At 40.5% G+C, this 24,477-nt stretch overlaps 1 protein-coding gene across 12 annotated transcripts in view; it reads right to left on the bottom strand.

Annotated features, from left to right (window-relative positions):
• The window catches only part of CEP85 (centrosomal protein 85), a 65,477-nt gene that overhangs the window by 17,710 nt on the left and 23,290 nt on the right, over positions 1-24,477 (bottom strand). For 3 of the 12 annotated variants that reach the window (XM_007522557.3, XM_060205599.1, XM_060205600.1), the window contains exons 3-7: positions 19,626-19,778; positions 9,069-9,766; positions 7,396-7,529; positions 6,909-7,026; positions 4,965-5,150 (exon numbers count right to left, since the gene is read on the bottom strand). The exons of 3 other annotated variants lie outside the window; for them this stretch is intronic. In XM_007522557.3, the coding sequence (XP_007522619.1) occupies positions 4,965-5,150; positions 6,909-7,026; positions 7,396-7,529; positions 9,069-9,766; positions 19,626-19,778 (1,289 nt within the window). Of the gene's footprint in view, positions 1-4,605; positions 4,882-4,964; positions 5,151-6,908; positions 7,027-7,395; positions 7,530-9,068; positions 9,767-19,625; positions 19,779-24,477 lie in introns of those variants that run through there. 6 more of the 12 variants (XM_060205603.1, XM_060205601.1, XM_060205608.1 and 3 more) reach the window with 4 other exon arrangements.

Here is a 24,477-nt window from a genome sequence, read left to right as displayed (position 1 = left end):
AACATCCCTTTATGATCAAAACACTACAAAAAATAGGAATAGATGGAAAATTCCTGAAGATAGTGGAGTCTATATATAGCAAACCTACAGCCAACATCATACTCAATGGTGAAAAACTGGAAGCATTTCCCCTCAGATCAGGTACTAGACAGGGCTGCCCACTATCACCATTACTATTCAACATAGTGTTGGAAGTTCTTGCCATAGCAATCAGGCAGGAGCAAGGAATTAAAGGAATACAGATTGGAAGAGAAGAAGTCAAACTCTCCTTATTTGCAGATGACATGATAGTATACATGGAAAAACCTAAGGAATCTAGCAAGAAGCTTTTGGAAATCATCAGGCAATACAGTAATGTGTCAGGCTATAAAATTAACATTCAAAAGTCAGTGGCATTCCTCTATGCAAACACTAAGTTAGAAGAAATTGAAATCCAGAAATCAGTTCCTTTTTCTATAGCAACAAAAACAATAAAATATCTAGGAATAAACCTAACCAAAGAAGTGAAAGACTTGTATACTGAAAATTATGAGTCACTACTCAAAGAAATTGAAAAAGACACAAAGAAGTGGAAAGATATTCCATGCTCATGGGTTGGAAGAATTAACATCATCAAAATGAATATATTACCCAGAGCCATCTACAAATTTAATGCTATCCCCATCAAGATACCAAGCACATTTTTTAGGAGAATAGAAAAAATGCTACAAATGTTTATCTGGAACCAGAAAAGACCTAGAATTGCCAAAACAATCTTGAGAAAAAAGAACAGAACCGGAGGCATCACACTGCCAGATCTCAAACTGTATTATAGGGCCATTGTCATCAAAACTGCTTGGTACTGGAACATGAACAGACACACTGACCAGTGGAATAGAATTGAGAGCCCAGAAATGAGGCCCCACACCTATGGACATCTAATCTTTGACAAAGGGGCCCAGACTATTACATGGGGGAAGCAGAGTCTCTTCAACAAATGGTGTTGGAAACAATGGGTTGAAACATGCAGAAGAATGAAGCTGAATCACTGTATTTCACCAAATACAAAAGTAAATTCCAAGTGGATCAAGGACTTGGATGTTAGACCAGAAACTATCAGATACTTAGAGGAAAATATTGGCAGAACTTTTTTCCGCATAAATTTTAAAGACATTTTCAATGAAACGAATCTAATTACAAGGAAGACTAAGGCAAGTATAAACCTATGGGACTACATCAAATTAAAAAGCTTCTTCACAGCAAAAGAAACCACTACCCAAACCAAGAGACCCCTCACAGAATGGGAGAAGATCTTTACATGCCATACATCAGATAAGAGTTTAATAACCAACATATATAAGGAGCTTACCAGACTCAACAACAAGACAACAAATAACCCCATCCAAAAATGGGGGGAGGAATTGGACAGAATATTCACCACAGAAGAGATCCAAAAGGCCGAGAAACACATGAAAAAATGCTCCAAGTCTCTGATTGTCAGAGAAATGCAAATCAAGACAACAATGAGATATCACTTCACTCCTGTGAGAATGTCACACATCAGAAAAGGTAACAGCAGCAAATGCTGGAGAGGATGTGGGGTCAAAGGAACCCTCCTGCACTGCTGGTGGGAATGTCAATTGGTCCAACCTCTGTGGAGAACAGTCTGGAGAACTCTCAGAAGGCTAGACATGGACCTACCCTATGACCCTGCAATTCCCCTCCTGGGGATATATCCTAAGGAACCCAACACATCCATCCAAAAAGATCTGTGTACACATATGTTCTTGGCAGCACAATTTGTAATAGCCAAAACCTGGAAGCAACCCAGGTGTCCAACAACAGATGAGTGGCTGAGCAAGTTGTGGTATATATACACAATGGAATACTACTCAGCTGTAAAAAATGGTGACTTCACCGTTTTCAGCCGATCTTGGATGGACCTTGAAAAAATCATGTTGAGTGAAATAAGTCAGAAACAGAAGGATGAATATGGGATGATCTCACTCTCAGGCCGAAGTTGAAAAACAAGATTAGAAAAAAAAAAACACAAGTCGAACCTGAAATGGAATTGGAGTATTACACCAAAGCAAAAGACTCTGGGGTGGGTGGGTGGGTGGGGAGAATACAGGTCCATGAAAAATGATGAATTAAATAGTGGGGGTTGTATTGCTAAATGGGAATCTGGGGAATGTTATGCATGTAAAAAAAAAAAAAAAAAAGAAGTAGAAACGCAAAGCAGAAATTGACTGAGTTTGGAGTATGGCACCAAAGTAAGAAAGCAGAAGTATACTAGAGTTTGCAGTGAGTACCTCCCTAATACTACCTCTCCACTTTTCCAAGCTTTGGGTCCATGATTGCACAACAATTTGTTTGGCTTTGTATGTTAACTCTCTTTTCAGTCACCAGGTTCCAGGTATCATCAGGATGCCAGCCAGACTTCCCTGGATTGAAGACACCACCAATGTGTCCTGGTGCTCAGCTTCCCCAGAGACCCATCCTACTAGGGAAAGAGAGAGGCAGACTGGGAGTATGGACCGACCAGTCAACGCCCATGTTCAGCGAGGAAGCAATTACAGAAGCCAGACCTTCTACCTTCTGCAACCCTCAATGACCCTGGGTCCATGCTCCCAGAGGGATAGAGAATGGGAAAGCTATCGGGGAAGGGGGTGGGATATGGAGATTGGGCGGTGGGAATTGTGTGGAGTTGTACCCCTCCTACCCTATGGTTTTGTTAATTAATCCTTTCTTAAATAAAAAAAAAAAAAAAAAAAAAATCAGGTTAGTTATTATTCTGTATCTTCTTCTAAACAATGGCCTATTTTTACTATTGAATTGCCATACTATCCCATTTTAAGTTTACTTAAGGAATATTATCTTTTTTTTTTAAGTATCTAGATTTAAAAAATTTTTAATTAAAAAAATTTTTTTTTGCCTCCAGGGTTATTGCTGGGGCTCGCACCGGTGCCTGCACTATAAGTCCACTGGTCCTGGAGGCTACTGTTTCCCTTTTTGTCGTTATTATTACAAGATCAGAAAAGAAAACACAAGTAGAACCTGAACTGGAATTGGCGTATCGCACCAAAGTAAAAGACTCTGGGGTGGGTGGTGAGAATACAGGTCCAAGAAGGATTCAGAGGACCTAGTGGGGGTTGTATTGTTATATCGGAAACTGGGGAATGTTATGCATGTACAAACTATTGTACTTACTGTTGAATGTAAAACATTAATCCCCCCCAAAAAAAAATCAGATTAAAAAAAAAAGAGATTATTCTCTGGAAAAATCAAATGAAAGAAATTTCAGAGTCAGATAGAGCAGTTATAGCCAAGAGAGTGAAGTACTGGGTTGAAGATAAATATTAGTAAGGAGGGGGCACAGTGAATAAAGTACTGAACTCACAAGCATGAGGTCCCAAGTTCAAAGTTCAATCTTAAGCCTTGAATATACCAGAGTGATACTCTGGTTCTTTCTCCTACTCCTTCTCTCATTAATAAATCAATGTAAAAGACAGACTATGGTGTTCAATGACTCATTCCTGTCTGTGTCAAGAACTTATAGTCCAAAAGCACTCTTCCCCAGCATCCCGATCAACACATAGTAAGTGGTGGAGTAGAACTGCAGGTGTCAGAGGGCTGAGTGGTGGCATACTGGGTTAAGCACATATAGTACAAAGTGCAGGGACTGGCAGAGGAGCTCCCAGCTCCCCACCTGCGGCGGCAGGGGTGTCACTTCACAAGTGGTGAAGCAGGTCTGCAGGTATCTTTCTCTGTCTTCCCCTCTTCTCTCAATTTCTGTTCTGTCCTATACAGTAACAACAGTAACAGCAGCAACAAAAATGAAAAAAAAAGGCTATAGGAGCTGTGGATTCATAGTGCAGGCACTGAGCCACAGCAATAACCCTGTAGGCAAAAAAAAAAAAAAAAAAAAATGCAGCCATGCACAGTGAAGTTGCGGTATAAGCATAAAACCCCAATAGTAACCCTGGTGGGAAAGAAAAAAAGGGAGGATGACATAGCGAAGATAGCATAATGGCTATGCAGAAAGACTTTTATGCCTGAAGCTCCAAAGCCCAGGTTCAATCCCCCATTTAAGCAGTGCTCTTATAAATATGAACATACACATAGTCAGGAGGTGGTGCAATGTTTATCCATCTCTCTGTCCTATCCAACAACAACGACAGCAATAACAATGATAATAACAACAACAATAAACAGCAAAGGCAACAAAAGGGAAAAAATAGCCTGCAGGAACAGTGGGTTCCTAGTGCAGGCACCAAGCCCCAGTGATAACCCTGGAGGGGAAAAAAAAAGAAAAAAGACCTACATTAGGCCTGAAGGAAACAAGAAACAATATTATAAGCAGATGTATACAACCCAAAAAGTTATAATCATTATTGTTAGAGATAAGCTATAAATAAAAAAGCCTAGAAAAGAATATTAAGCATCTATATCAGAAAACAGAGAAAATTTAAGGATGGTTACTTTTCGAGTGGGGGTGGGATACTGAACTACTAGTCTTTATTATAATGGTATTTGATTGCTGAACTTACTATAATTATTTTGATTAAAAGTTTAATTTTTAAACAGGTATCTAAGTCCATTATGTACCAGTCACATCAACATCACCTGGAGATTGTTAAAATGCAGACTATCAGGCCTTCTTCCCCTCACAGAATCTGATTTATGATCTAGACCAGCATTTTCCCTCCAGCACTGAAGAATGAACCCAGGGTTGCTGGCATGCATGGATGGTGGTACCACTGTTGGGCAGTATCCCTGGGCTGATTTCTTCTTTCTTTTGAAAGAGTTAGGGAAGGAAGCGATACAAAGAAAACCCTAACACACTCCACATTGGATCTGCATTTTATAACAAGATTTCTAAGTGATGCTCTTTTTTGTTCCTTTTTGTGAAAGAGAGACCAGGGCAGGAGGGGGCTGATGGACAATTCCTTTGTGAATTAGGACTTTTCAGCTCCATAACTCACCCTTTCTTCCTGTTTCTTCCCCTCCTCTGAATGCTTCTGCAGCGTGACTTTGAGTGACTCTCTGATGAGCTGGACTTCAACTTCTGAAGCAGAGAGTTTTTTTTCAAGCTCAATTTTTTCTTTGCTCAAGGCTTCTGTCTTCTGTGCAAACTGTGCACGTAAGAAAGTGTTCTCTCGTTGTAATTCCTGTCAGAAAGATTCTTAATATCTAACTGCTCCTTATCCTTATGTCCCATGTACTTTAGTTTTCCCCAGCAGACATTGTTGTCAAATAGCATCCTCTCTCTCTCTCTTTTTGCCTCCAGGTTTATTGCTGAGGCTTGGTGCCTACACTATAAATCCACTGCTCTTGGCAGCCATTTTTTTCTATTTTTATTGGATAGGACAGAGAAATTGATAGGAATTGAGGGGAAGATAGAGAGGAGAGAAAGATAGATACCTGCAGACTTGCTTCAATGCTTGTGCTTCACTCCTGCAGGTGGGGAGCTGGGGACTCAAATCAGGATCCTAGCACAGGTCCTTGCACTTCCTACTATGTGCACTTAACCTGGTGTGCTACCACCCGGACCCCGAAGAGCATCCTTCTCTAGCAATTTCTTCAAGCAATACTAACACTATCAACATCATCTGGAATTTGTAAGAGAAAATTCATGACCACCCCCCAACAGCACCCAGAATAAGAAATTGTGGGGATGAGTCTCAATAGTCTATGCTTTACCACCCTCCAGTTGATCCTGATACACACACCTTAAAGCAGTATCAGGGGAGTTGTAGTATAGTGAAATGAACACAAGCTATCACAAATTCTGGCACCAAAGACCAGTTCTTCTCTACTCACTCTCTATATAATCTAAGACAAATTCTCATTCTTTCCTTGGCTCAATTTTTCAGTAGTAAATTAGAGAATTAAAATAGCTTTCATTTATTAGCTCTTCTTAGTCTGACTCTACAAGATGGAATACTGTCTTAACGGGCTAATTTAAGTGGCAAAGCTAATATTATAATTAATACCCATCACTCAAAAGTACACAAAGAAACTTGAATAATAAAGCAGGTTTCTTTCAGAGCCACTGACTTCATTGAGAACATGGTTTCCTTCACTTGTTCTGAGATATAGAAGAATAAAAATGAGAATGGGAGCTGGGCAGTGGTGGACCCGGTTGAATGCACACATTACTATGCACAAGAACTTAGGTTCAAGTCCCTGCTCCCCCACCTGCAGGGGGGAAGCTTCATAAGTGGTGAGGCAGGTCTACAGTTATCTTTTACTATGTCTCCCCTCCCCTCTCAATTTCTTTCTGTCGTACCTAATTTAGAAAAAAGAAGACAACAACAAGGACAACAAAAATGGGGGGAAAAATGGCCTCCAGGAGCAGTGGATTCATGGTGCAGGCACCAAGCCCCAGCAGTAACCCTGGAGGCAAAAAAAAAATAAATAAAGTAATTATTAAAAAAAAAAAAAAGAATAAGAAAGGAAGGGGAGCAAAAAAGGAATATGTCAGCAGGAGCAGTGGATTTATCATGCCCCAGCTATAACCCTGGTGGCAGGTGAGAAAAATAGTTCTAGTTATCCCCTTACTTCTGCCTCTTCTCCATTTGGGCAGGGTTGGTAGATTAATAAGACTTCTTAGAGCACCACCCAATTCAATGTATTGAATGTATCTTGCCTTACAATGTATCTTGCTCTGCCTACCTTGTCTCCCAAGTATGTACTTACACCAAAGCATCTAGACTCCCACATACTTCTACCTATAAGTTCTTTTCTGCCCCCACAAGGGAACAACAAGGAATGTTTTTTTAATAATTAGAATATTTCCTCTTTGAAGGTGGGTATACCTTACATCACTTGGTCCCTCTTTTATTTCCTGGATATCTAACAGTGTCAAGTACAAAGGAGACAATGAGTTTTGATCAGCAGAATGACACCTGATTCCCACAGCTTACCTGTAGTCGCAGTAGACAGACATCCCCAAAGGGAGCGGGATGACCCAAAAGGGCACTGTGGACTTGTAGTTCACTCTCTCGTACTTTCTGCTCCAGCTGAGAGATGTGCTTCCTCTGCCTAAAAAGTCAGTAGAATCAGATCTAGGTCCTAAAACTAACCCTCTATCCTGGGTCCTAAAACTAACCCACCTGCAACATTGAAACCCTACTTTATTTAGACAGGTATGATCCATATTGTGTAAGCAAAGACTTGGGTCCTGGGCAAGTTTGTGAAGAACAGCAAATGAGAAAGCTGACTGAGGGGAAAATCAGTTGTTTTTTTTTAGATACTTCCCAGAACCCCTGGGGAAATACAAACCTGTTTATCATATTAATCAGACAGAGGACTAGGATGCTTATCAATCTAGTTCTACCATGAGATAAGATGTGGGCCTAGGCAGAATGGGTGACCTACTGCCCTTACTTGTCCTCTTACTTGACCTCTTACTTGTCAATGAGAAGTTCCTTTTCTTTCAGAAGGTGCTCATTATTGTTCAAGATGCTTATCCACTGTGCTGGTTCTAGTGTGGGTAGTGAAGGAGCAAAAGCAGCAGGATGATGGCAAATGGCACCATTCTGAAGCTGAAAAAGAAAAAATAGTCCAGAGTAGCTTGATCTTGACCCACGAGCACCTGAAAACACCTGAGCAGTACCCAGCTGGATCTGCAGGGAAGATCCACTTCAGCTGAGCCTGAGAAGGTTCTCTACAAAATAATTTTAGCTCTGATGCATGACTGGAAAGAACCTGCCAAGGAGACATCTGCCAACTGAACACTCCCTGTTCAGAAAGGCTCTAGTGTCTAAGAAAAGGTCAGTTAACATTCATTATATGGCAACAAAGACAAACCAGGAGCTAAGATATCCTCATAAGCCAGGAAAGGAGAATGCTATCTTGTTTCCTTCCTTCCCATTGTTAAGCAGTACAAGGACTTTAACAATAATTTTGTTGGGGTGAAGGGTAGATAGCATAATGGTTATGCAAAGAGAGTCTCATGCCCTGAGGCTCCAAAGTCCCAGGTTCATCCCCCCACACCACCATATACCAGAGCTGAGTAGTGCTCTGGTAAAATAAATTAAATAAATAAATAAATAAATAAATAATTTTGTTGGGGGGTCAGGCTGTGGTACACCCAGTTCAGCACACCTATTACCATGTGGTTCAAGCCCCTATCCCCCACCTGCAGGGGGGGACCCCTTCACAAGTGGTGAAGTGAGTCTGCAGGTGTTTTGTCTTTCTCCCACTCTATCTCACCCCCCTTCTCAATTTCTCTGTCAAGTAAAATTTAAAGGGGGGGAGAGGGGCTCCAGCAGCAGTGGATTCACAGTGCTGGCACAGTTCTAGCAATAACCCTGATGGAAATTAAAATAGGTAAATAAATAAATTTGTTGTTATTAAACATAAAAGTGGAAAGAGCACGGTGGTTCAAAGGACTAAGCTTTGCCACTTACCAGCTATGTGACCCTGAACAGTGTGTTTATTTCAAAGAACCTGGTAAAGTGTTACATTTACCTCATCAGTGTAATATATGGATTAAATAAGATTCTGTATATGGCCTTACCTGGACTAGTAAGGACATAAATATATAACCAATATTAGTGCCCTACCTTTGGTTTTTCCCTTGTAATCTCTGCTTTGGAGAATCTATCTAGTGTTTAATTAGTCTATCAGCAGATTTGATGGATTTTTAAGGCTTCATTTCCTGCCTACAAATATTTCTCTTACAAATGTTTCCTTTTTTTCTTTTAAAATATTTTATTTATTAATGAGAAAGATAAGAGGAAAGAAAGAACCAGACATCATTCTGGTACATGTGCTGCTGGGGATTGAACTCACGGCCTCCTAGTTGAAAGTTCAATGCTTTATCCACTGTGCCACTTCCCGGACCACACTTACAAATGTTTTCTTTATGGTCAAAATTAATTTTTTCCAGAAGAGCAATCCTAAACTATAGTGGTACAAGGAAACTGAACCTAGAACTAGAGAACCTCAAGCAAGAAAATCATTTACATAACCATTATGCTGTCTCTTTCTACCCCTGCCCTACAGTAAAAATTGATAGAACAATTCACACACAGAATCTGCACAGAACTGGCAAAATCCAAAGACAGAAGAGCCTCTACCTCCATCTGCTCCATCTGTAAACGGATCAATTCCAGCTGCTGCCGACAAGTGCTGAGCTCACACGATTGCTCACGGGGATGCCACGGATCAGAATTTGGTTGCCAAACCTGAGAGGGAAGCGGCTTAGACAGCCCAGGAGCAGGCTGGAGTCCTAGAGGGAACAATCTACTGCTGCTGGGGTGTGGTCCATTCCGTCCAGATACTGCCCCACTGCCTGGTGCCTTCTTGGTCTCAGGTAATACTTTATAGAAGTCTTTGTTTGTGTCAGTTCTCGGGTTGTGGAAGTGAACTCCACAGTGAGGATCTGTATGAAGCGTCTCCATCATTGCTGACTGATTCAGAGTAGCCTCCATATTGGGAATACCAAATTTCCTTGTCTCTTCTTCTCTTTCATGGCCCACTGCTGGAAACCAGGACTGTTTAATTCCATTTTCTCCAACAGCACCACCACAAAGATACATGAAATCTCTAGGCAGGCCTGGAGAACGCTTAATGGCACCAATATCTCCATTTCTTGTCATTCCCACACTTTCAGTGAATCCAGACAAAGGAAGCTTGGAGGAAGAAGGTCCAGCAGGTGTAGAATTTGGCTTAGCAGGAGAGGTCCCCAAAGTGGAAGGCATCACATGGGCTGTTGGAATGGTCACGTGGCTTTTGATGGGCTGGAAAGAAGGGCTACTATTTGAGCTGCAAAAATCTGTGAAGAGAATAACTTTCCATAAATTAAAATTGAAGCAGCAAGTTTCCTTGAGTTTGACTGCTTGCCCTGAAACCAGGGAGAGAGGGCACATTATCACAAGTGCCGGGCAAAAAGATACAATAGCCTAGCTGGGAGAGGTGTGTTTAAGGATTTCAAAAGCCATTCACAAGATAAACCAACAAAAAACAACACTGGTTTCAATTTTAACAAGTACTCTGTTATTTTACTTTAAAAAAAAATCTAGCCAGTCAATAAACAAAACTGAAAAGTTAGTTTCAATCACTTACTTAAGGAAACGGATTAGGTCTTACTCTTCTGGGAGCTGAGCCACTTTAAGCTATAATCCAATCTAATAAATACGTCGTTTCCAAAAGTGCCAGATCCTCTGTGACCTCCAAAAGCTTCCTAGTGAAGGTGAGCAATGAATCTAAAGTATTCAAACAATAAGCCAACAAGACAGTGCTGCTCTATAACCAAGGCAAGAAGCATATCATCTGAACCAAGGTTCTGTTTTCTTTTCCACAGACCAGATCACACTGCATGGGTATGTGAAGTTATTCTTAGTAACTCTCAATCTCAGGTTTCACTCTAGCACAGTGAAAATTTTCAACTGGGTACATACTAAACCCCTCTATACTGTATTACGTCTTTTACTTATCCCCTTTCTCATATTCAAGTATGATTTTTCACTTTTTTTTTTTCAGGCTGGATTTATGCTCCCTTTAGTTCCTGCCCAGTCTTGAGACACAACACTCAGACTGACCCTGCAGTTCCAACTTTCATGTGCTCAGAAGAGGACTACAAGGTCACAGAACTAACATGCAGGCAATGCAGCAAATAACAAAACAGGAATGTGAGAGGAAACATACTTGTTACATTCATCAGGTATATACTCTTTCTAAATTAAACATCTACCATGAAGAGTGAATTATGAAAGTTCTCTTTTTTCTTTCCATCAGCTAACACAACAGCACATCAGCTGCTTGGGTGAGATCATATAACCTTTTCCAGAATTAATAAGTAAAGATGAACTACCATTTTCTCACTTTGGTATATAATCAGCTCTTTTAAAATAACTACACTCAGATTATCTTGGGGACATAGAAAAGGCCACACTAAAAAGCAAATGTTAAACAAACAAAACAATTTCTGATAACATACAGAAGCTTCTGAGGACCAAGTAGGGCCATTTCAGTGTCAAAAGGCACTACCTTTTGTTGTTCTGCAATTTACATATAGGACAAGCCAGTCAAGCTAAGTTACACAGGTGCTGACAAAGATTTCTAAGATGAACATACTTTACATGAAACCCTCCATAATGGCACCATAATACCTGCTACCTGCTCTCAATAAGGGCTGCTATTTGCCAAACTACAACAGTAGAACAGAAGAAAGTGTGATTATAGCATTTAAGAGACTACTACCTTATCACTATGTATTCTTCTATTTATGACAACATTCACCTCACCAAATTCAGCTTCTAGTCCCTAATCCTCACAGTAATAACAATACAAAGAAGAAAAGTACCAATGGACCCTAGAGAATATGTTTCTAAGTTTTTAGTGAGCGTAGTACATCTGTAGATGGCAGAATTAAGTCTTTGTCAACATTTGTCACTTATCTATTGCATTTAACTATTTATATTAAGGAAATTATAATTCTGAAAAACTGAAATAAAATGTCATGTCTTAAGTCTGATTTGTGTTTTTGAACATTTGGAAACAAAACAGAAACATTCAGGTCTTCAACAACACATTAACAAACTGAATTCAATAATACATTAAAAAGATCAAGGCAGATTCGACTTCCGGAGGCGGAGCTACGAGCAGCAGATCGCTTTCTCTCCTCTCCTCTCCTCTCCTGGATCAACTAGGAATACCAAAGGAGACCACCCGGACCAAAACAAGACAGGACTAGAATGACCACAGAAACCCAGTAAATCACCCGTGAGTACAAACACACGTGGCTGGTGACAGAGAGGAGAGAGGGGCCTAAGGAGAGATTAAGTGACTGCTAACAGTTCGACAGTTTGTCAGTGGAGACACCACCTCCAGTCTGCTCCACCAACAAGGGGACAGTTGAAGGGAGGAAAGGACTCCCCAGAGACTCACCAAGTACAACTCTGAGTCTCCATTGCTACTACCCTCAGAATCTGGAGCAGCAACAGGGAGGGACACCAGGGCACAGAGATCTAACCGGGAAACTCAGGAGAAGACCTATACCTCCGTGGCATAGCTGAAGGGCTGTGAAAGCCTCTTTGCATAACCACTGGATTATCTCTGCCACACCCTGCTTTATCTCTTGGTCAGGAGTCATTGATTAAGCCAAGAAGCCTATTGATAGTTTAAAAGCCCTCAGGCTACCATAGCCTACAGGGGAAAAAAAAAAAAAGGCTTTTACACCACTGAACTCCAACTCAGGGATTGAAAAAACTGTTAACTTATATAAAATGGTTAAAACAACAAGAAAAAATATTGGAGACTTGAACCAGGACAAGAGTCCAGCTAAAAGTCCTCCAGAAGGCGAAGCAAAAAACAACGAGTTCAACATCCAAACATTAGCTAAGGAAATAATAACAGGAGTGAGTAAAGAATTTGAAAAAATTGTAATCAGAAATGCAGGAACAACAAATGAGAATATTGAAGAAAATTCTAATTATCTCATGGTTATTAGAGAGCTGAAAGCTGAAATCGCTGAGCTAAGAAGGCAACTAGCTGAACAAGCTAAAACAGTATCAGAGCAGGGCAACAAAATAGATGAACTCCAGAAAGCAGTAGAGGGCAGAGAGAATAGAATCAATGAGGCTGAAGACAGAATTAGCAAGATTGAGGATGAATTAGAGACAACTAAAGAAGAAGTAAGAGATCTCAAAAAGAGATTAAGAGATGCTGAAAACAACAACAGAGTCCTATGGGATGACTTCAAAAGAAACAATATACGCATTATTGGCTTACCAGAGGAAGAAAGAGAAGGGGAGGAAGAAAGCGTTCTCCAGGCCATAATAGCTAAAAATTTCTCTAGTCTAGACAACACCAAAGACATAAAGATTCAAGAAGCCCAGAGGGTCCCAAACAGAATTAACCCAGACCTAAAGACACCAAGACATGTCATACTTAGTTTGGAAAGGAATAAGGATAAAGAAAGGATCCTCAAGGCTGTAAGAGAAAAACAAAGAGTCACCTACAAAGGAAAACCCATAAGATTAGCAGCAGACTTCTCCATACAAACACTACAGGCCAGAAGAGAATGGCAAGATATCTATCGAGTGCTCAATTGAGAAAGGCTTTCAGCCAAGAATACTATATCCTGCTAGACTGTCATTCAGACTAGATGGAAGAATCAAAACGTTCTCAGACAAGCAACAGTTGAAGGAAGCAACCATCACCAAGCCTGCCTTGAAAGAAGTTCTGAAAGGTTTCCTATAAACAACCAGACCACCACAAATAGAACATATATCAAAACACTCTAAAACTCTACAAGAATGGCGTTAAAATATCTTCAATCTTTGATATCAATAAATGTGAATGGCCTTAATTCACCTATTAAAAGACACAGAGTAGGAAGATGGATCAGAAAACACAACCCAACAATATGTTGTCTACAGGAAACTCACCTAACGCAACAAGACAAACACAGACTTAAAGTGAAAGGATGGAAAACTATCATTCAAGCCAATGGCCCACAAAAAAGGGCAGGAACAGCTATTCTCATATCTGACATGATAGACTTTAAAATACATAAGATTAAAAAAGATAGGAATGGACACTACTTAATGCTCAGAGGATCAGTCAATCAAGAGGACTTAACAATTATTAATATCTATGCACCCAATGAGAAGCCATCTAAATACATCAAACTTCTACTGAAAGAGCTACAGCAATATATTAACAGTAACACAATCTTAGTAGGGGACTTCAACACCCCACTATCTCAACTTCACAGATCATCCAGGCAGAAAATCAATAAAGACATAAGGGAGCTAAATGAAGAGATAGATAAACTAGAACTATTGGACATTTTCAGAGCCATTCATCCCAAGAAACTGGAATACACATTTTACTCAAATCCACATGGATCATTCTCAAGGATAGACCATATGTTAGGCCACAAAGACAGCATCAGCCTATTCAAGAGCACTGAAATCATCCCAAGCATCTTCTCAGACCACAGTGGAATTAAACTAACACTTAACAATCAACAAAAGATTAGTAACAGTGCCAAAATGTGGAAGCTCAACAGTACACTTCTTAACAACTTCTGGGTCAAAGAGGAAATCAAGGAAGAAATCAAAATGTTTCGAGAGTTCAATGAAAATGAAGACACAAGCTATCAAAATATTTGGGACACAGCTAAAGCAGTCCTAAGAGGGAAGTTCATAGCTATACAAGCACACATTAGGAAACAAGAAAAGGCACAAATAAACAGCCTGATTGCACATCTTAAAGACCTAGAAGAAGAACAACAAAGGAACCCTAAAGCAACCAGAAGGACAGAAATTACTAAAGTTAGGGCAGAAATAAATAACACTGAGAATAGGAAAACCATACAAAAGATCAATGAAAGTAAATGTTGGTTCTTCGAAAGAGTAAACAAAATCGACAAACCTTTAGCCAGACTCACAAAACAAAAAAGGGAGAAGACCCAAATAAATCGGATAGTAAATGAAAGAGGAGATATCACAACAGACACTGCAGAAATTCAACATATCATGCGAGGCTTCTATGAACAACTATATGCCACCAAGTTAGAGAACCTGGAAGAAATGAATGATTTCCTAGATACCTACCAACTTCCAAAACTAAGTAAAGAGGAAGTGGACAACATGAACAGGCCCATCACAGCTAATGAAATTGAAACAGTTATCAAAAATCTTCCCAAAAATAAAAGTCCTGGACCAGATGGTTTTACAAATGAATTCTACAAAACTTTCAAAGAAGAACTAATACCTCTACTTTTAAAAGTCTTCCAGAAGATTGAAGACACTGGAATACTCCCTGCCAGCTTCTATGAAGCCAACATCACCCTGATACCAAAAGCAGACAGGGACACAACCAAAAAAGAAAACTACAGACCAATATCTCTGATGAACATAGATGCGAAAATATTGAACAAAATTCTAGCCAACCGGATACAGCAGTATATCAAAAAGATTGTTCATCATGACCAAGTGGGGTTTATCCCAGGCATGCAAGGTTGGTTTAATATACGTAAATCAATCAATGTGATCCACCACATCAACAAAAGCAAGACCGAAAACCACATGGTCATATCAATAGATGCAGAGAAAGCCTTTGACAAAATACAACATCCCTTTATGATCAAAACACTACAAAAAATAGGAATAGATGGAAAATTCCTGAAGATAGTGGAGTCTATATATAGCAAACCTACAGCCAACATCATACTCAATGGTGAAAAACTGGAAGCATTTCCCCTCAGATCAGGTACTAGACAGGGCTGCCCACTATCACCATTACTATTCAACATAGTGTTGGAAGTTCTTGCCATAGCAATCAGGCAGGAGCAAGGAATTAAAGGCATACAGATTGGAAGAGAAGAAGTCAAACTCTCCTTATTTGCAGATGACATGATACTATACATGGAAAAACCTAAGGAATCCAGCAAGAAGCTTTTGGAAATCATCAGGCAATAGAGTAATGTGTCAGGCTATAAAATTAACATTCAAAAGTCAGTGGCATTCCTCTATGCAAACACTAAGTTAGAAGAAATTGAAATCCAGAAATCAGTTCCTTTTTCTATAGCAACAAAAACAAAAACCCCAGGATGGGGTTTACAGTCAACAATATTTATACACTTTTCCCATATTTGGGAGCTAATCTCTTCCCTGATCCAGCTTTCTGGTCCTTCTCCCAGCCATGACATCATTTCCCCAGATAACAACTTGGATCCACTTGCATATCAGAATTCAGGTTCATCTCTTCAACAAATGGTGTTGGAAACAATGGGTTGAAACATGCAGAAGAATGAAACTGAAACACTATATTTCACCAAATACAATAAATTCCAAGTGGATCAAGGACTTGGATGTTAGACCACAAACTATCAGATACTTAGAAGAAAATATTGGCAGAACTCTTTTCTGCATAAATTTTAAAGACATCTTCAATGAAATGAATCCAATTACAAAGAAGACTAAGGCAAGTATAAACCTATGGGACTACATCAAATTAAAAAGTTTCTTCACAACAAAAGAAACCACTACCCAAACCAAGAGACCCCTCACAGAATGGGAGAAGATCTTTACATACCATACAACAGACAAGCGTTTAATAACCAACATATATAAAGAGCTTGCCAAACTCAACAACAAGACAACAAATAACCCCATCCAAAAATGGGGGGAGGACTTGGACAGAATATTCACCACAGAAGAGATCCAGAAGGCCGAGAAACACATGAAAAAATGCTCCAAGTCTCTGATTGTCAGAGAAATGCCAATAAAGACAACAACAAGATATCACTTCACTCCTGTGAGAATGTCACACATCAGAAAAGGTAACAGCAGCAAATGCTGGAGAGGGTGTGGGGTCAAAGGAACCCTCCTGCACTGCTGGTGGGAATGTCAATTGGTCCAACCTCTGTGGAGAACAGTCTGGAGAACTCCCAGAAGGCTAGAAATGGACCTACCCTATGATACTGCAATTCCTCTCCTGGGAATATAGCCTAAGGAAGACAACACATCCATCCAAAAAGATCTATGTACACATATGTTCTTGGCAGCACAATTTGTAATAGCCAAAACCTGGAAGCAACCCAGGTGTCCAACAACAGATGAGTGGCTGAGCAAGTTGTGGTATATATACACAATGGAATACTACTCAGCTGTAAAAAAAAAAAAAAAATGGTGACTTCACCGTTTTCAGCCGATCTTGGATGGACCTTGAAAAATTCATGTTAAGTGAAGTAAGTCAGAAACAGAAGGATGAATATGGGATGATCTCACTCTCAGGCAGAAGTTGAAAAACAAGATCAGGAGAAAAAAAAACACACACACAAGTAGAACCTGAAATGGAATTGGCGTATCGCACCAAAGTAAGAGACTCTGGGGTGGGTGGTGAGAACACAGGTCCAAGAAGGATTCAGAGGACCTAGTGGGGGTTGTATTGTTATATAAGAAACTGGGGAATGTTATGCATGTACAAACTATTGTATTTACCGTTGAATGTAAAACATTAATTCCCCAATAAAGAAATAAATTTTTAAAAAATTCCCCAATAAAGAAATTAAAAAAAAAAAGAATTCAAGTTCAGGGGGGAAAAATAGTATAGCCACAGGCTCTTCGGAATGTAACTAAAATATCTACTATCTACAAAACGGAGATTCCCCCCTCCCCCATCTCTTCATCTGCACTACTTAGTCCAGCCTTTAGGTTCATGATTAGTCAACAACTTGTTTGGCTTTATATGTGAACTCTCTTTTCAGCCACCAGATTCCAGATGCTAGCATGATACCAACCAGACTTCTCTGAACAAACAACCCCACCAATGTGTCCTGGAGCTCCACTTCCCCACAATCCCGCCCTACTAGGGAAAGAGAGAAGCAGGCTGGGAGTATGGATCAACTTGTCAACGCCCATGTTCAGCAGGGAAGAATTACAGAAGCCAGACCTTCCATCTTCTGCATTCCACAATGACCTTGGGTCCATACTCCCAGAGGGTTAAAGAATAGGAAAGTTATCAAGGGAGGGGATAGGAGACGGAGTTCTCTAGTGGTGGGAATTGTGTGGAGTTGTACTCCTCTTATCCTATGGATTTGTCTGTTTCCTTTTTTTTTTTTTAATATTTATTTATTTATTCCCTATTGTTACTCTAGTTGTTTTATTGTTGTTGCTGTAATTGATGTTGTTATTAGATAGGACAGAGAGAAATGGAGAGAGATGGGGAAGACAGAGGGGGAGAGAAAGATAAACACCTGCAGACCTGCTTCACTGTCTGTGAAGCGACTCCCTTGCAGGTGGGGAACTGGGGGCTCAAACCAGGATTCTTAGTCGATCCTTGTGCTTTGCATCACCTGCGCTTAACTCGCTGCGCTACCGCCTGACTCCCCAGTGTTTCCTTTTTATAAATAAATAATAATAAATGAATCTTTAAGACTAAATATGTCAAATACGCAAAATGATCCTGAAGTAAAAGCAAGCAAGCAAACAAACCAGAAACATCATGCTATCTGACCTCAAACTATATTATCCAGTAGTAGTAATTAAAACAGTAACGGGGGGAGGGTGCAGGTGGTGGCACATTCACTTGAGCCCACTTGTTACAGTGCACAAAGAGCCCCTGGTCCCCACCTGCAGGGAGGAAGCTTTCTGAGTGGTGAAGCAGTGCTACAGGTGTTTTTCTCCCTATCTCTTCCCTCCTTTCAAAGTCAAACTCTATCCAAAAACAGGAAATAGTTCACTTGGTAGATCATCAGCCTTACTACATGCAGGGCCCTGGATTCAAGCCCTGGCACTACATAGGAGCACCAAGAATTGCACCAGGAGAGTTTGACAGTGAAGCAGTGCTGTGGTATAGTAAATGGACCTGGTGATAGTAATAAAGAAGCTTGAATGAATGGGTGGGATAGGACCAGATGGAAGGTCTCTGAATTTTATCCTCCAAGTAATGGAAACTGATTTTACAAAATTTTTTTTTTATTCCCTTTTGTTGCCCTTGTTGTTTTACTGTTGTAGTTATTGTTGTTGTTGTTGGATAGGACAGAGAGAAATGGAGAAAGGAGGGAAAGACAGAGAGGAGGAGAGAAAGATAGACACCTGCAGACCTGCTTCACCGCCTGTGAAGCGACTCCCCTGCAAGTGGGGAGCCGGGGTTCAAACCGGGATCCTTATGTCGGTCCTTGTGCTTTGCACCACCTGCGCTTAACCTGCTGCGCTACAGCCCGACTCCCAATTTTACAAAATTTAACCTCTCAGTAAAAGAAAAAAATTGAAGCAAAAAGAATTTTTTTTGTAAAGAAAGTGGTTTCAAACAGTAGAAATTCAGAAGTATAAGGTAAAATGAATCACAAGCAGATTCCTTAACTAAATGGACTAATGTGGGACTATGTGAAAGCTTGGTAGAGCTTAGGGAACTCTTCCCATCCTTGGATGGAGGTCTGGAAAAGACATCCCCTTGTTAGCCTCTCTCATAGGGATGAGCAAAGGGGGAAAAGTCTCCCAGACTCAGTTTTCCCTTGTAAGACTCTCAAGCCCACAGAAATCCCACAGTTTCTCCCTGCTAGCAGCAGGCCACATGGCTGCCTGCTTTAAGGTTCATTTACTCAAAGTTCACCTCACCTTCTGATCACAAAGGAAAATACACCTTATCACACACTCCATTAAACACCTCCTTGACACCAGACAGTGAATCCCCAAAACACTATTTCCTTATGGTCTTTAATATCTATGATTTACATCAAGCCTTGTTTAACTTCCCTCTATCTCACCCTACTGGTTTAACCCCTATGCTTCTCTCAAATGCCTTTAGATAATTAACCTGTTTGCATCATGGATCACATCAGTTCTTGTCATACCAGCCCCCTACCATTGGGGGCTAGCTGACCTTTAAGAAGCCTGTAATTTCTGACGTATTTGAAAAATATTCTTTGTTTAAATCTCTATATAAACCCAAGTCCACCCCCAAATAAATGAGAGTGTTTGTACTAGAATCCTCCCAGGTGTCTCGTCTATATTGCTGAGCCCTCGAGCTAGCAAGGAGGAACCGGTAAGCTTACCTTCCTGGCTGAGTCACCCCACGTGAGCCCCAGCAGACTAAGATTTTGCAAATTAAAATACACCTGGAACAAAATCCGAAAGTGACAATTCACACTGATTATCAAATTATGAATCCAAACTTACCCTCTGCAATATCTGAGCATGATGTGCCAATGGCTGTGTCTCCACTGTCAGCAACACTTGAACAACGACTAAAGCGGCTCCGAAAGGCCTCTGATATCACGGGGGTCTGCCATTCAGTACCCAGGGAATTGCCCTTCTGAATCACACCAGATCCTGAAACAAATGGCATTTCTAACTTAATGTGAAGTAGCTGATGTAACTACACAAGACTATTTTTTTAATCACTTAAATCTATTAGAGATTAACAGCACTTCAACCCTATTTCCCGCCTATGGCTCAGTTACTGAGGCAGGTTAATTTTAAAAGAATGTCAGCATGAGAGATAAATGTTAAATGATAGAGAATTACAATCTACTATGAATCCAGAAGTACTGAGACAAAGAACAGTAACACTTAATTGTAGTTAGTGACTTTTGTTTGTTGTACTAGAGCACTGCTTGGAACCTCAGGCATGAGTCTATCTGCATAACCATTATGCTATCTTCATATATTTTCCCCCCCACACACTAACTAGCTACTTAAAAAAGCTTTGTACATGTGCAATTTCATTATTCCCAGGCAGCTTTTTCAATTAAGAGGACAGGAGAGACACCATAGCACCAACACTGACCCTAGTATGTATCCATGGCACTCCCTTATGGTGATAAGACTTGATTCTGGGTGTGAATGGTTGCCCTGCCTGGCACTATTCTACTATTCTTGGCCCAAAGCTTCCATGGTTTGTGTTATTTTATATTGTATTGAATCAGAGTACTGCTTATCTCTGGCTTGTAGTAGTGTTGGAGATTAAACCTAGGACCACTGAGTCTTAGCAAAAGACTTTTTTGCATAGTCATTATGCTATCTCCCAGCTACCATTATTTTTTTTAACCTGAGTACTGCTCAGCTCGGGCGTATGATGGTGATGGGGAGGGAAGATTGAAGCAGATCTATAGGTGTCTGTCTTTCTCTCCCCCTCTGTCTTCCTCTCCTCACTCCATTTCTGTCTTATCCAACAACGACGACATCAGTAACAACAACAATAACTACAGCATAAAACAACAAGGCCAACAAAAGGGAATAAATAAATATAAAAAATTTAAGAGAGAGAACAAACAAACCAAAAGTATCATCTGGCACATGCAACACCAGGAATCAAACTTGGAATGTTATGCCTAAGAATCCAATACTTTATCCACTATGCCACCTGTCAAGCCACTTTTGTTCCTTTTATGACTACCCTTACTTTCTGATTTCTGTTGAAGGCAACCTAACTTTTCCCAAGAGCTCCCTTTATCTTTGGGTCACAGCAGACTATCTGACTTGAAATAACCCATATAGATATAGCAATCTGTAATGTTCTTTTATAGAAGACATGCTCAACAATCACAGCACTGGTCAGTATAAGATTAGCCAGTGTTACTATACTAAGTTAGTGTAATTCTAGCCAGAAGCAAGGAAATTTGACCTCTTGGTGAGTCTATCTGTAGTTATCTCCCTAGTCAATACACACACTGCCAGTTTTTTCTTTTTCTTTTTAATAGTGGAAATTGAATGAGGGCCTCTATTACCATGACCCTGGTCTCCTACTGGAAATCCCTGTTATTATTACTACTTGTCATCTATTCCTTACCACTACTGCATTTTTATTTACTATACAACAATCCTAGATAGTTGCTAAAAATGAAAGTTACAATTACAAATGCTTATACTTATTTCAAAATTCAATTTATCGGGAGTTGGGTGGTAGCGAGTTAAGCGCAGCTGGCCCACAGCATAAGGACTGGGTAAAAATCCTGGTTTAAGCCCCCAGCTTCCCACCTGCAGGGGAGTCACTTCACAAGCGGTGAAACCGGTCTGCAAGTGTCTATCTTTCGCTCCCTCTTTCTGTCTTCCCCTCCTCTCTCCATTTCTCTCTCTCCTATCCAACCACAATGACATCAGTAACTACAACAATAAAACAATGAGTGCAACAAAACGAAGGATTTTTTAAAAATTCAATTTATCTTCATCAAATAGTAAGGCTAGCATTAATCTGAATAGTTAGTAAAGACAAAGGCATCAGAAAAGCAGTGAGCTTTGTTAGGAATAACTACATTGTAAAAACTTACATTAGAAAACATAGGGAATCGGGCGGTAGCGCAGCAGGTTAAGCGCAGGTGACGCAAAGCACAAGGACTGGCATATGGATCTCAGTTCGAGCCCTCGGCTCCCCACCGGCAGGGGAGTCGCTTCACAGGCGATGAAGCAGGTGTGCAAGTGTCTGTCTTTTTCTCCCCCTCCTCCTTCCATTTCTCTCTGTCCTATCCAACATCAACAACATCAATAACAACAATAAAAAAACTACAAGGGCAACAAAAGGGAATAAATAATAAAATATTTAAAAAAAAAAAGGACACATAAATGAAATGAGTACAACCTAGAATGTTCCTAGCTATGACCACAGAATGGGAGCTCAGACCTACAGGGATGTAGAGGTTATACAGGCTCTTGTGCTGAATATAGGCCCCAGATCATATTGATGGGGTTTATAGGAGCTACTGTCTTCCCTGATCCTGCTTTCTAGTCCTATTTTCAACTCTGACACAATCTCCCCAGACAATACCTTTGCCCACCTGCATGTTAGCTGTCCAACCCTGGCAAAAATTAGTAAAATCATAGGTCCCTTGGAATATACCTAAAATAGACTTCCTAGCTTTTTGCTATATGGAGACCCCCAAGTCTCATCTGCTATATTCTTACCTCTAGGTTGCTAATTATTAAACAATTTGTTCTGCTTATATCTTAATGCCTTTCAGCCACTAAGTTGCAAAGACTATTCTAACCCCAACCTGACTTCCCCTGGCACATGACCTCACCATTGTGTCCTAGCACCCCACCTTTCCAGAGCCCTACCCCACTAGGGAAAGACAGAAATAGGCTGGGAGTATGGATTGACCTGTCAACACCCAGGTTCAGCGGGGAAGCAATTACAGAAACCAGACCTTCCACCTTCTGCACCCCATAATGATCTTGGGTCCGTACTCCCAGAGGGATAAAGAAAAGGAAAGCTTACCCTCACACCTATGGACATCTAATCTTTGACAAAGGTGCCTAGACTATTTAATGGGGAAAGCAGAGTCTCTTCAACAAATGGTGTTGGAAACAATGGGTTGAAACATGCAGAAGAATGAAACTGAACCACTATATTTCACCAAATACAAATATAAATTCCAAGTGGATCAAGGACTTGGATGTTAGACCACAAACTATCAGATACTTAGAAGAAAATATTGGCAGAACTCTTTTCCGCATAAATTTTAAAGACATCTTCAATGAAACAAATCCAATTACAAAGAAGACTAAGGCAAGAATAAACCTATGGGACTACATCAAATTAAAAAGCTTCTGCACAGCAAAAGAAACCACTACCCAAACCAAGAAACCCCTCACAGAACGGGAGAAAATCTTTACATGCCATACATCAGACAAGAGGCTAATAACCAGAATATATAAAGAACTTGCAAATCTCAACAAGACAACAAATAACCCCATCCAAAAATGGGGGGAGGACATGGACAGAATATTCACCACAGAAGAGATCCAACAAGAAACACATGAAAAAATGCTCCAAGTCTCTGATTGTCAGAGAAATGCAAATAAAGACAACAATACCATTTCACTCCTGTGAGAATGTCATACATCAGAAAAGGTAACAACAGCAAATGCTGGAGAGGGTGTGGGGTCAAAGGAACCCTCCTGCACTGCTGGTGGGAATGTCAATTGGTCCAACCTCTGTGGAGAACTCTCAGAAGGCTAGAAATGGACCTACCCTATGATCCTGCAATTCCTCTCCTGGGGATATAGCCTAAGGAACCCAATACACCCATCCAAAAGATCTGTGTACACATATGTTCTTAGCAGCACAATTTGTAATACCCAAAACCTGGAAGCAACCCAGGTGTCCAACAACAGATGAGTTGCTGAGCAAGTTGTGGTATGTGTATATATATATATATACATACACACACACATAAACAATGGAATACTACTCAGCTATCAAAAATGGTGACTTTACCATTTTCAGCCGATCTTGGGTGGACCTTGAAAAATTCATGTTAAGTGAAATAAATCAGAAATGGAAGGATGAACATGGCATGATCTCACTCTCAGGCAAAAGTTGAAAAACAAGATCAGAAAAGAAAACAGAAGTAGAACCTAACTGGAATTGGTGTATTACACCAAAGTAAAAGACTCTGGGGTGGGTAGGTGGGTGGGTAGAGTACAGATCCAAGAAGGCTGACAGAGGACCTAGTGGGGGTTGTATTGTTATATGGAAAACTGGGAAATGTTACGCATTTACAAACTATTGTATTTACTGTTGAATGTAAAACATTAATTCCCCAATAAAGAAGCTTCATGGGGGAGGCGGAGCTACGAGCAACAGATCGCTTTCTCTCCTCTCCTCTCCTCTCCCGGATCAACTAGGAATACCAAAGGAGACCACCCGGACCAAAACAAGACAGGACTAGAATGACCACAGAAACCCAGTAAATCACCCGTGAGTACAAACACACGTGGCTGGTGACAGAGAGGAGAGAGGGGCCTAAGGAGAGATTAAGTGACTGCTAACAGTTCGACAGTTTGTCAGTGGAGACACCACCTCCAGTCTGCTCCACAACAAGGGGACAGCTGAAGGGAGGAAAGGACTCCCCAGAGACTCACCAAGTACAACTCTGAGTCTCCATTGCTACTACCCTCAGAATCTGGAGCAGCAACAGGGAGGGACACCAGGGCACAGAGATCTAACCGGGAAACTCAGGAAAAGACCTATACCTCAGTGGCATAGCTGAAGGGCTGTGAAAGTCTCTTTGCATAACCACTGGATTATCTC

The sequence above is a fragment of the Erinaceus europaeus genome, chromosome 13, assembly GCF_950295315.1.
Source record: "Erinaceus europaeus chromosome 13, mEriEur2.1, whole genome shotgun sequence".
NCBI classification, from domain to species: Eukaryota; Metazoa; Chordata; class Mammalia; order Eulipotyphla; family Erinaceidae; genus Erinaceus; species Erinaceus europaeus.
This window is presented reverse-complemented; position numbering and strand designations above follow the sequence as displayed.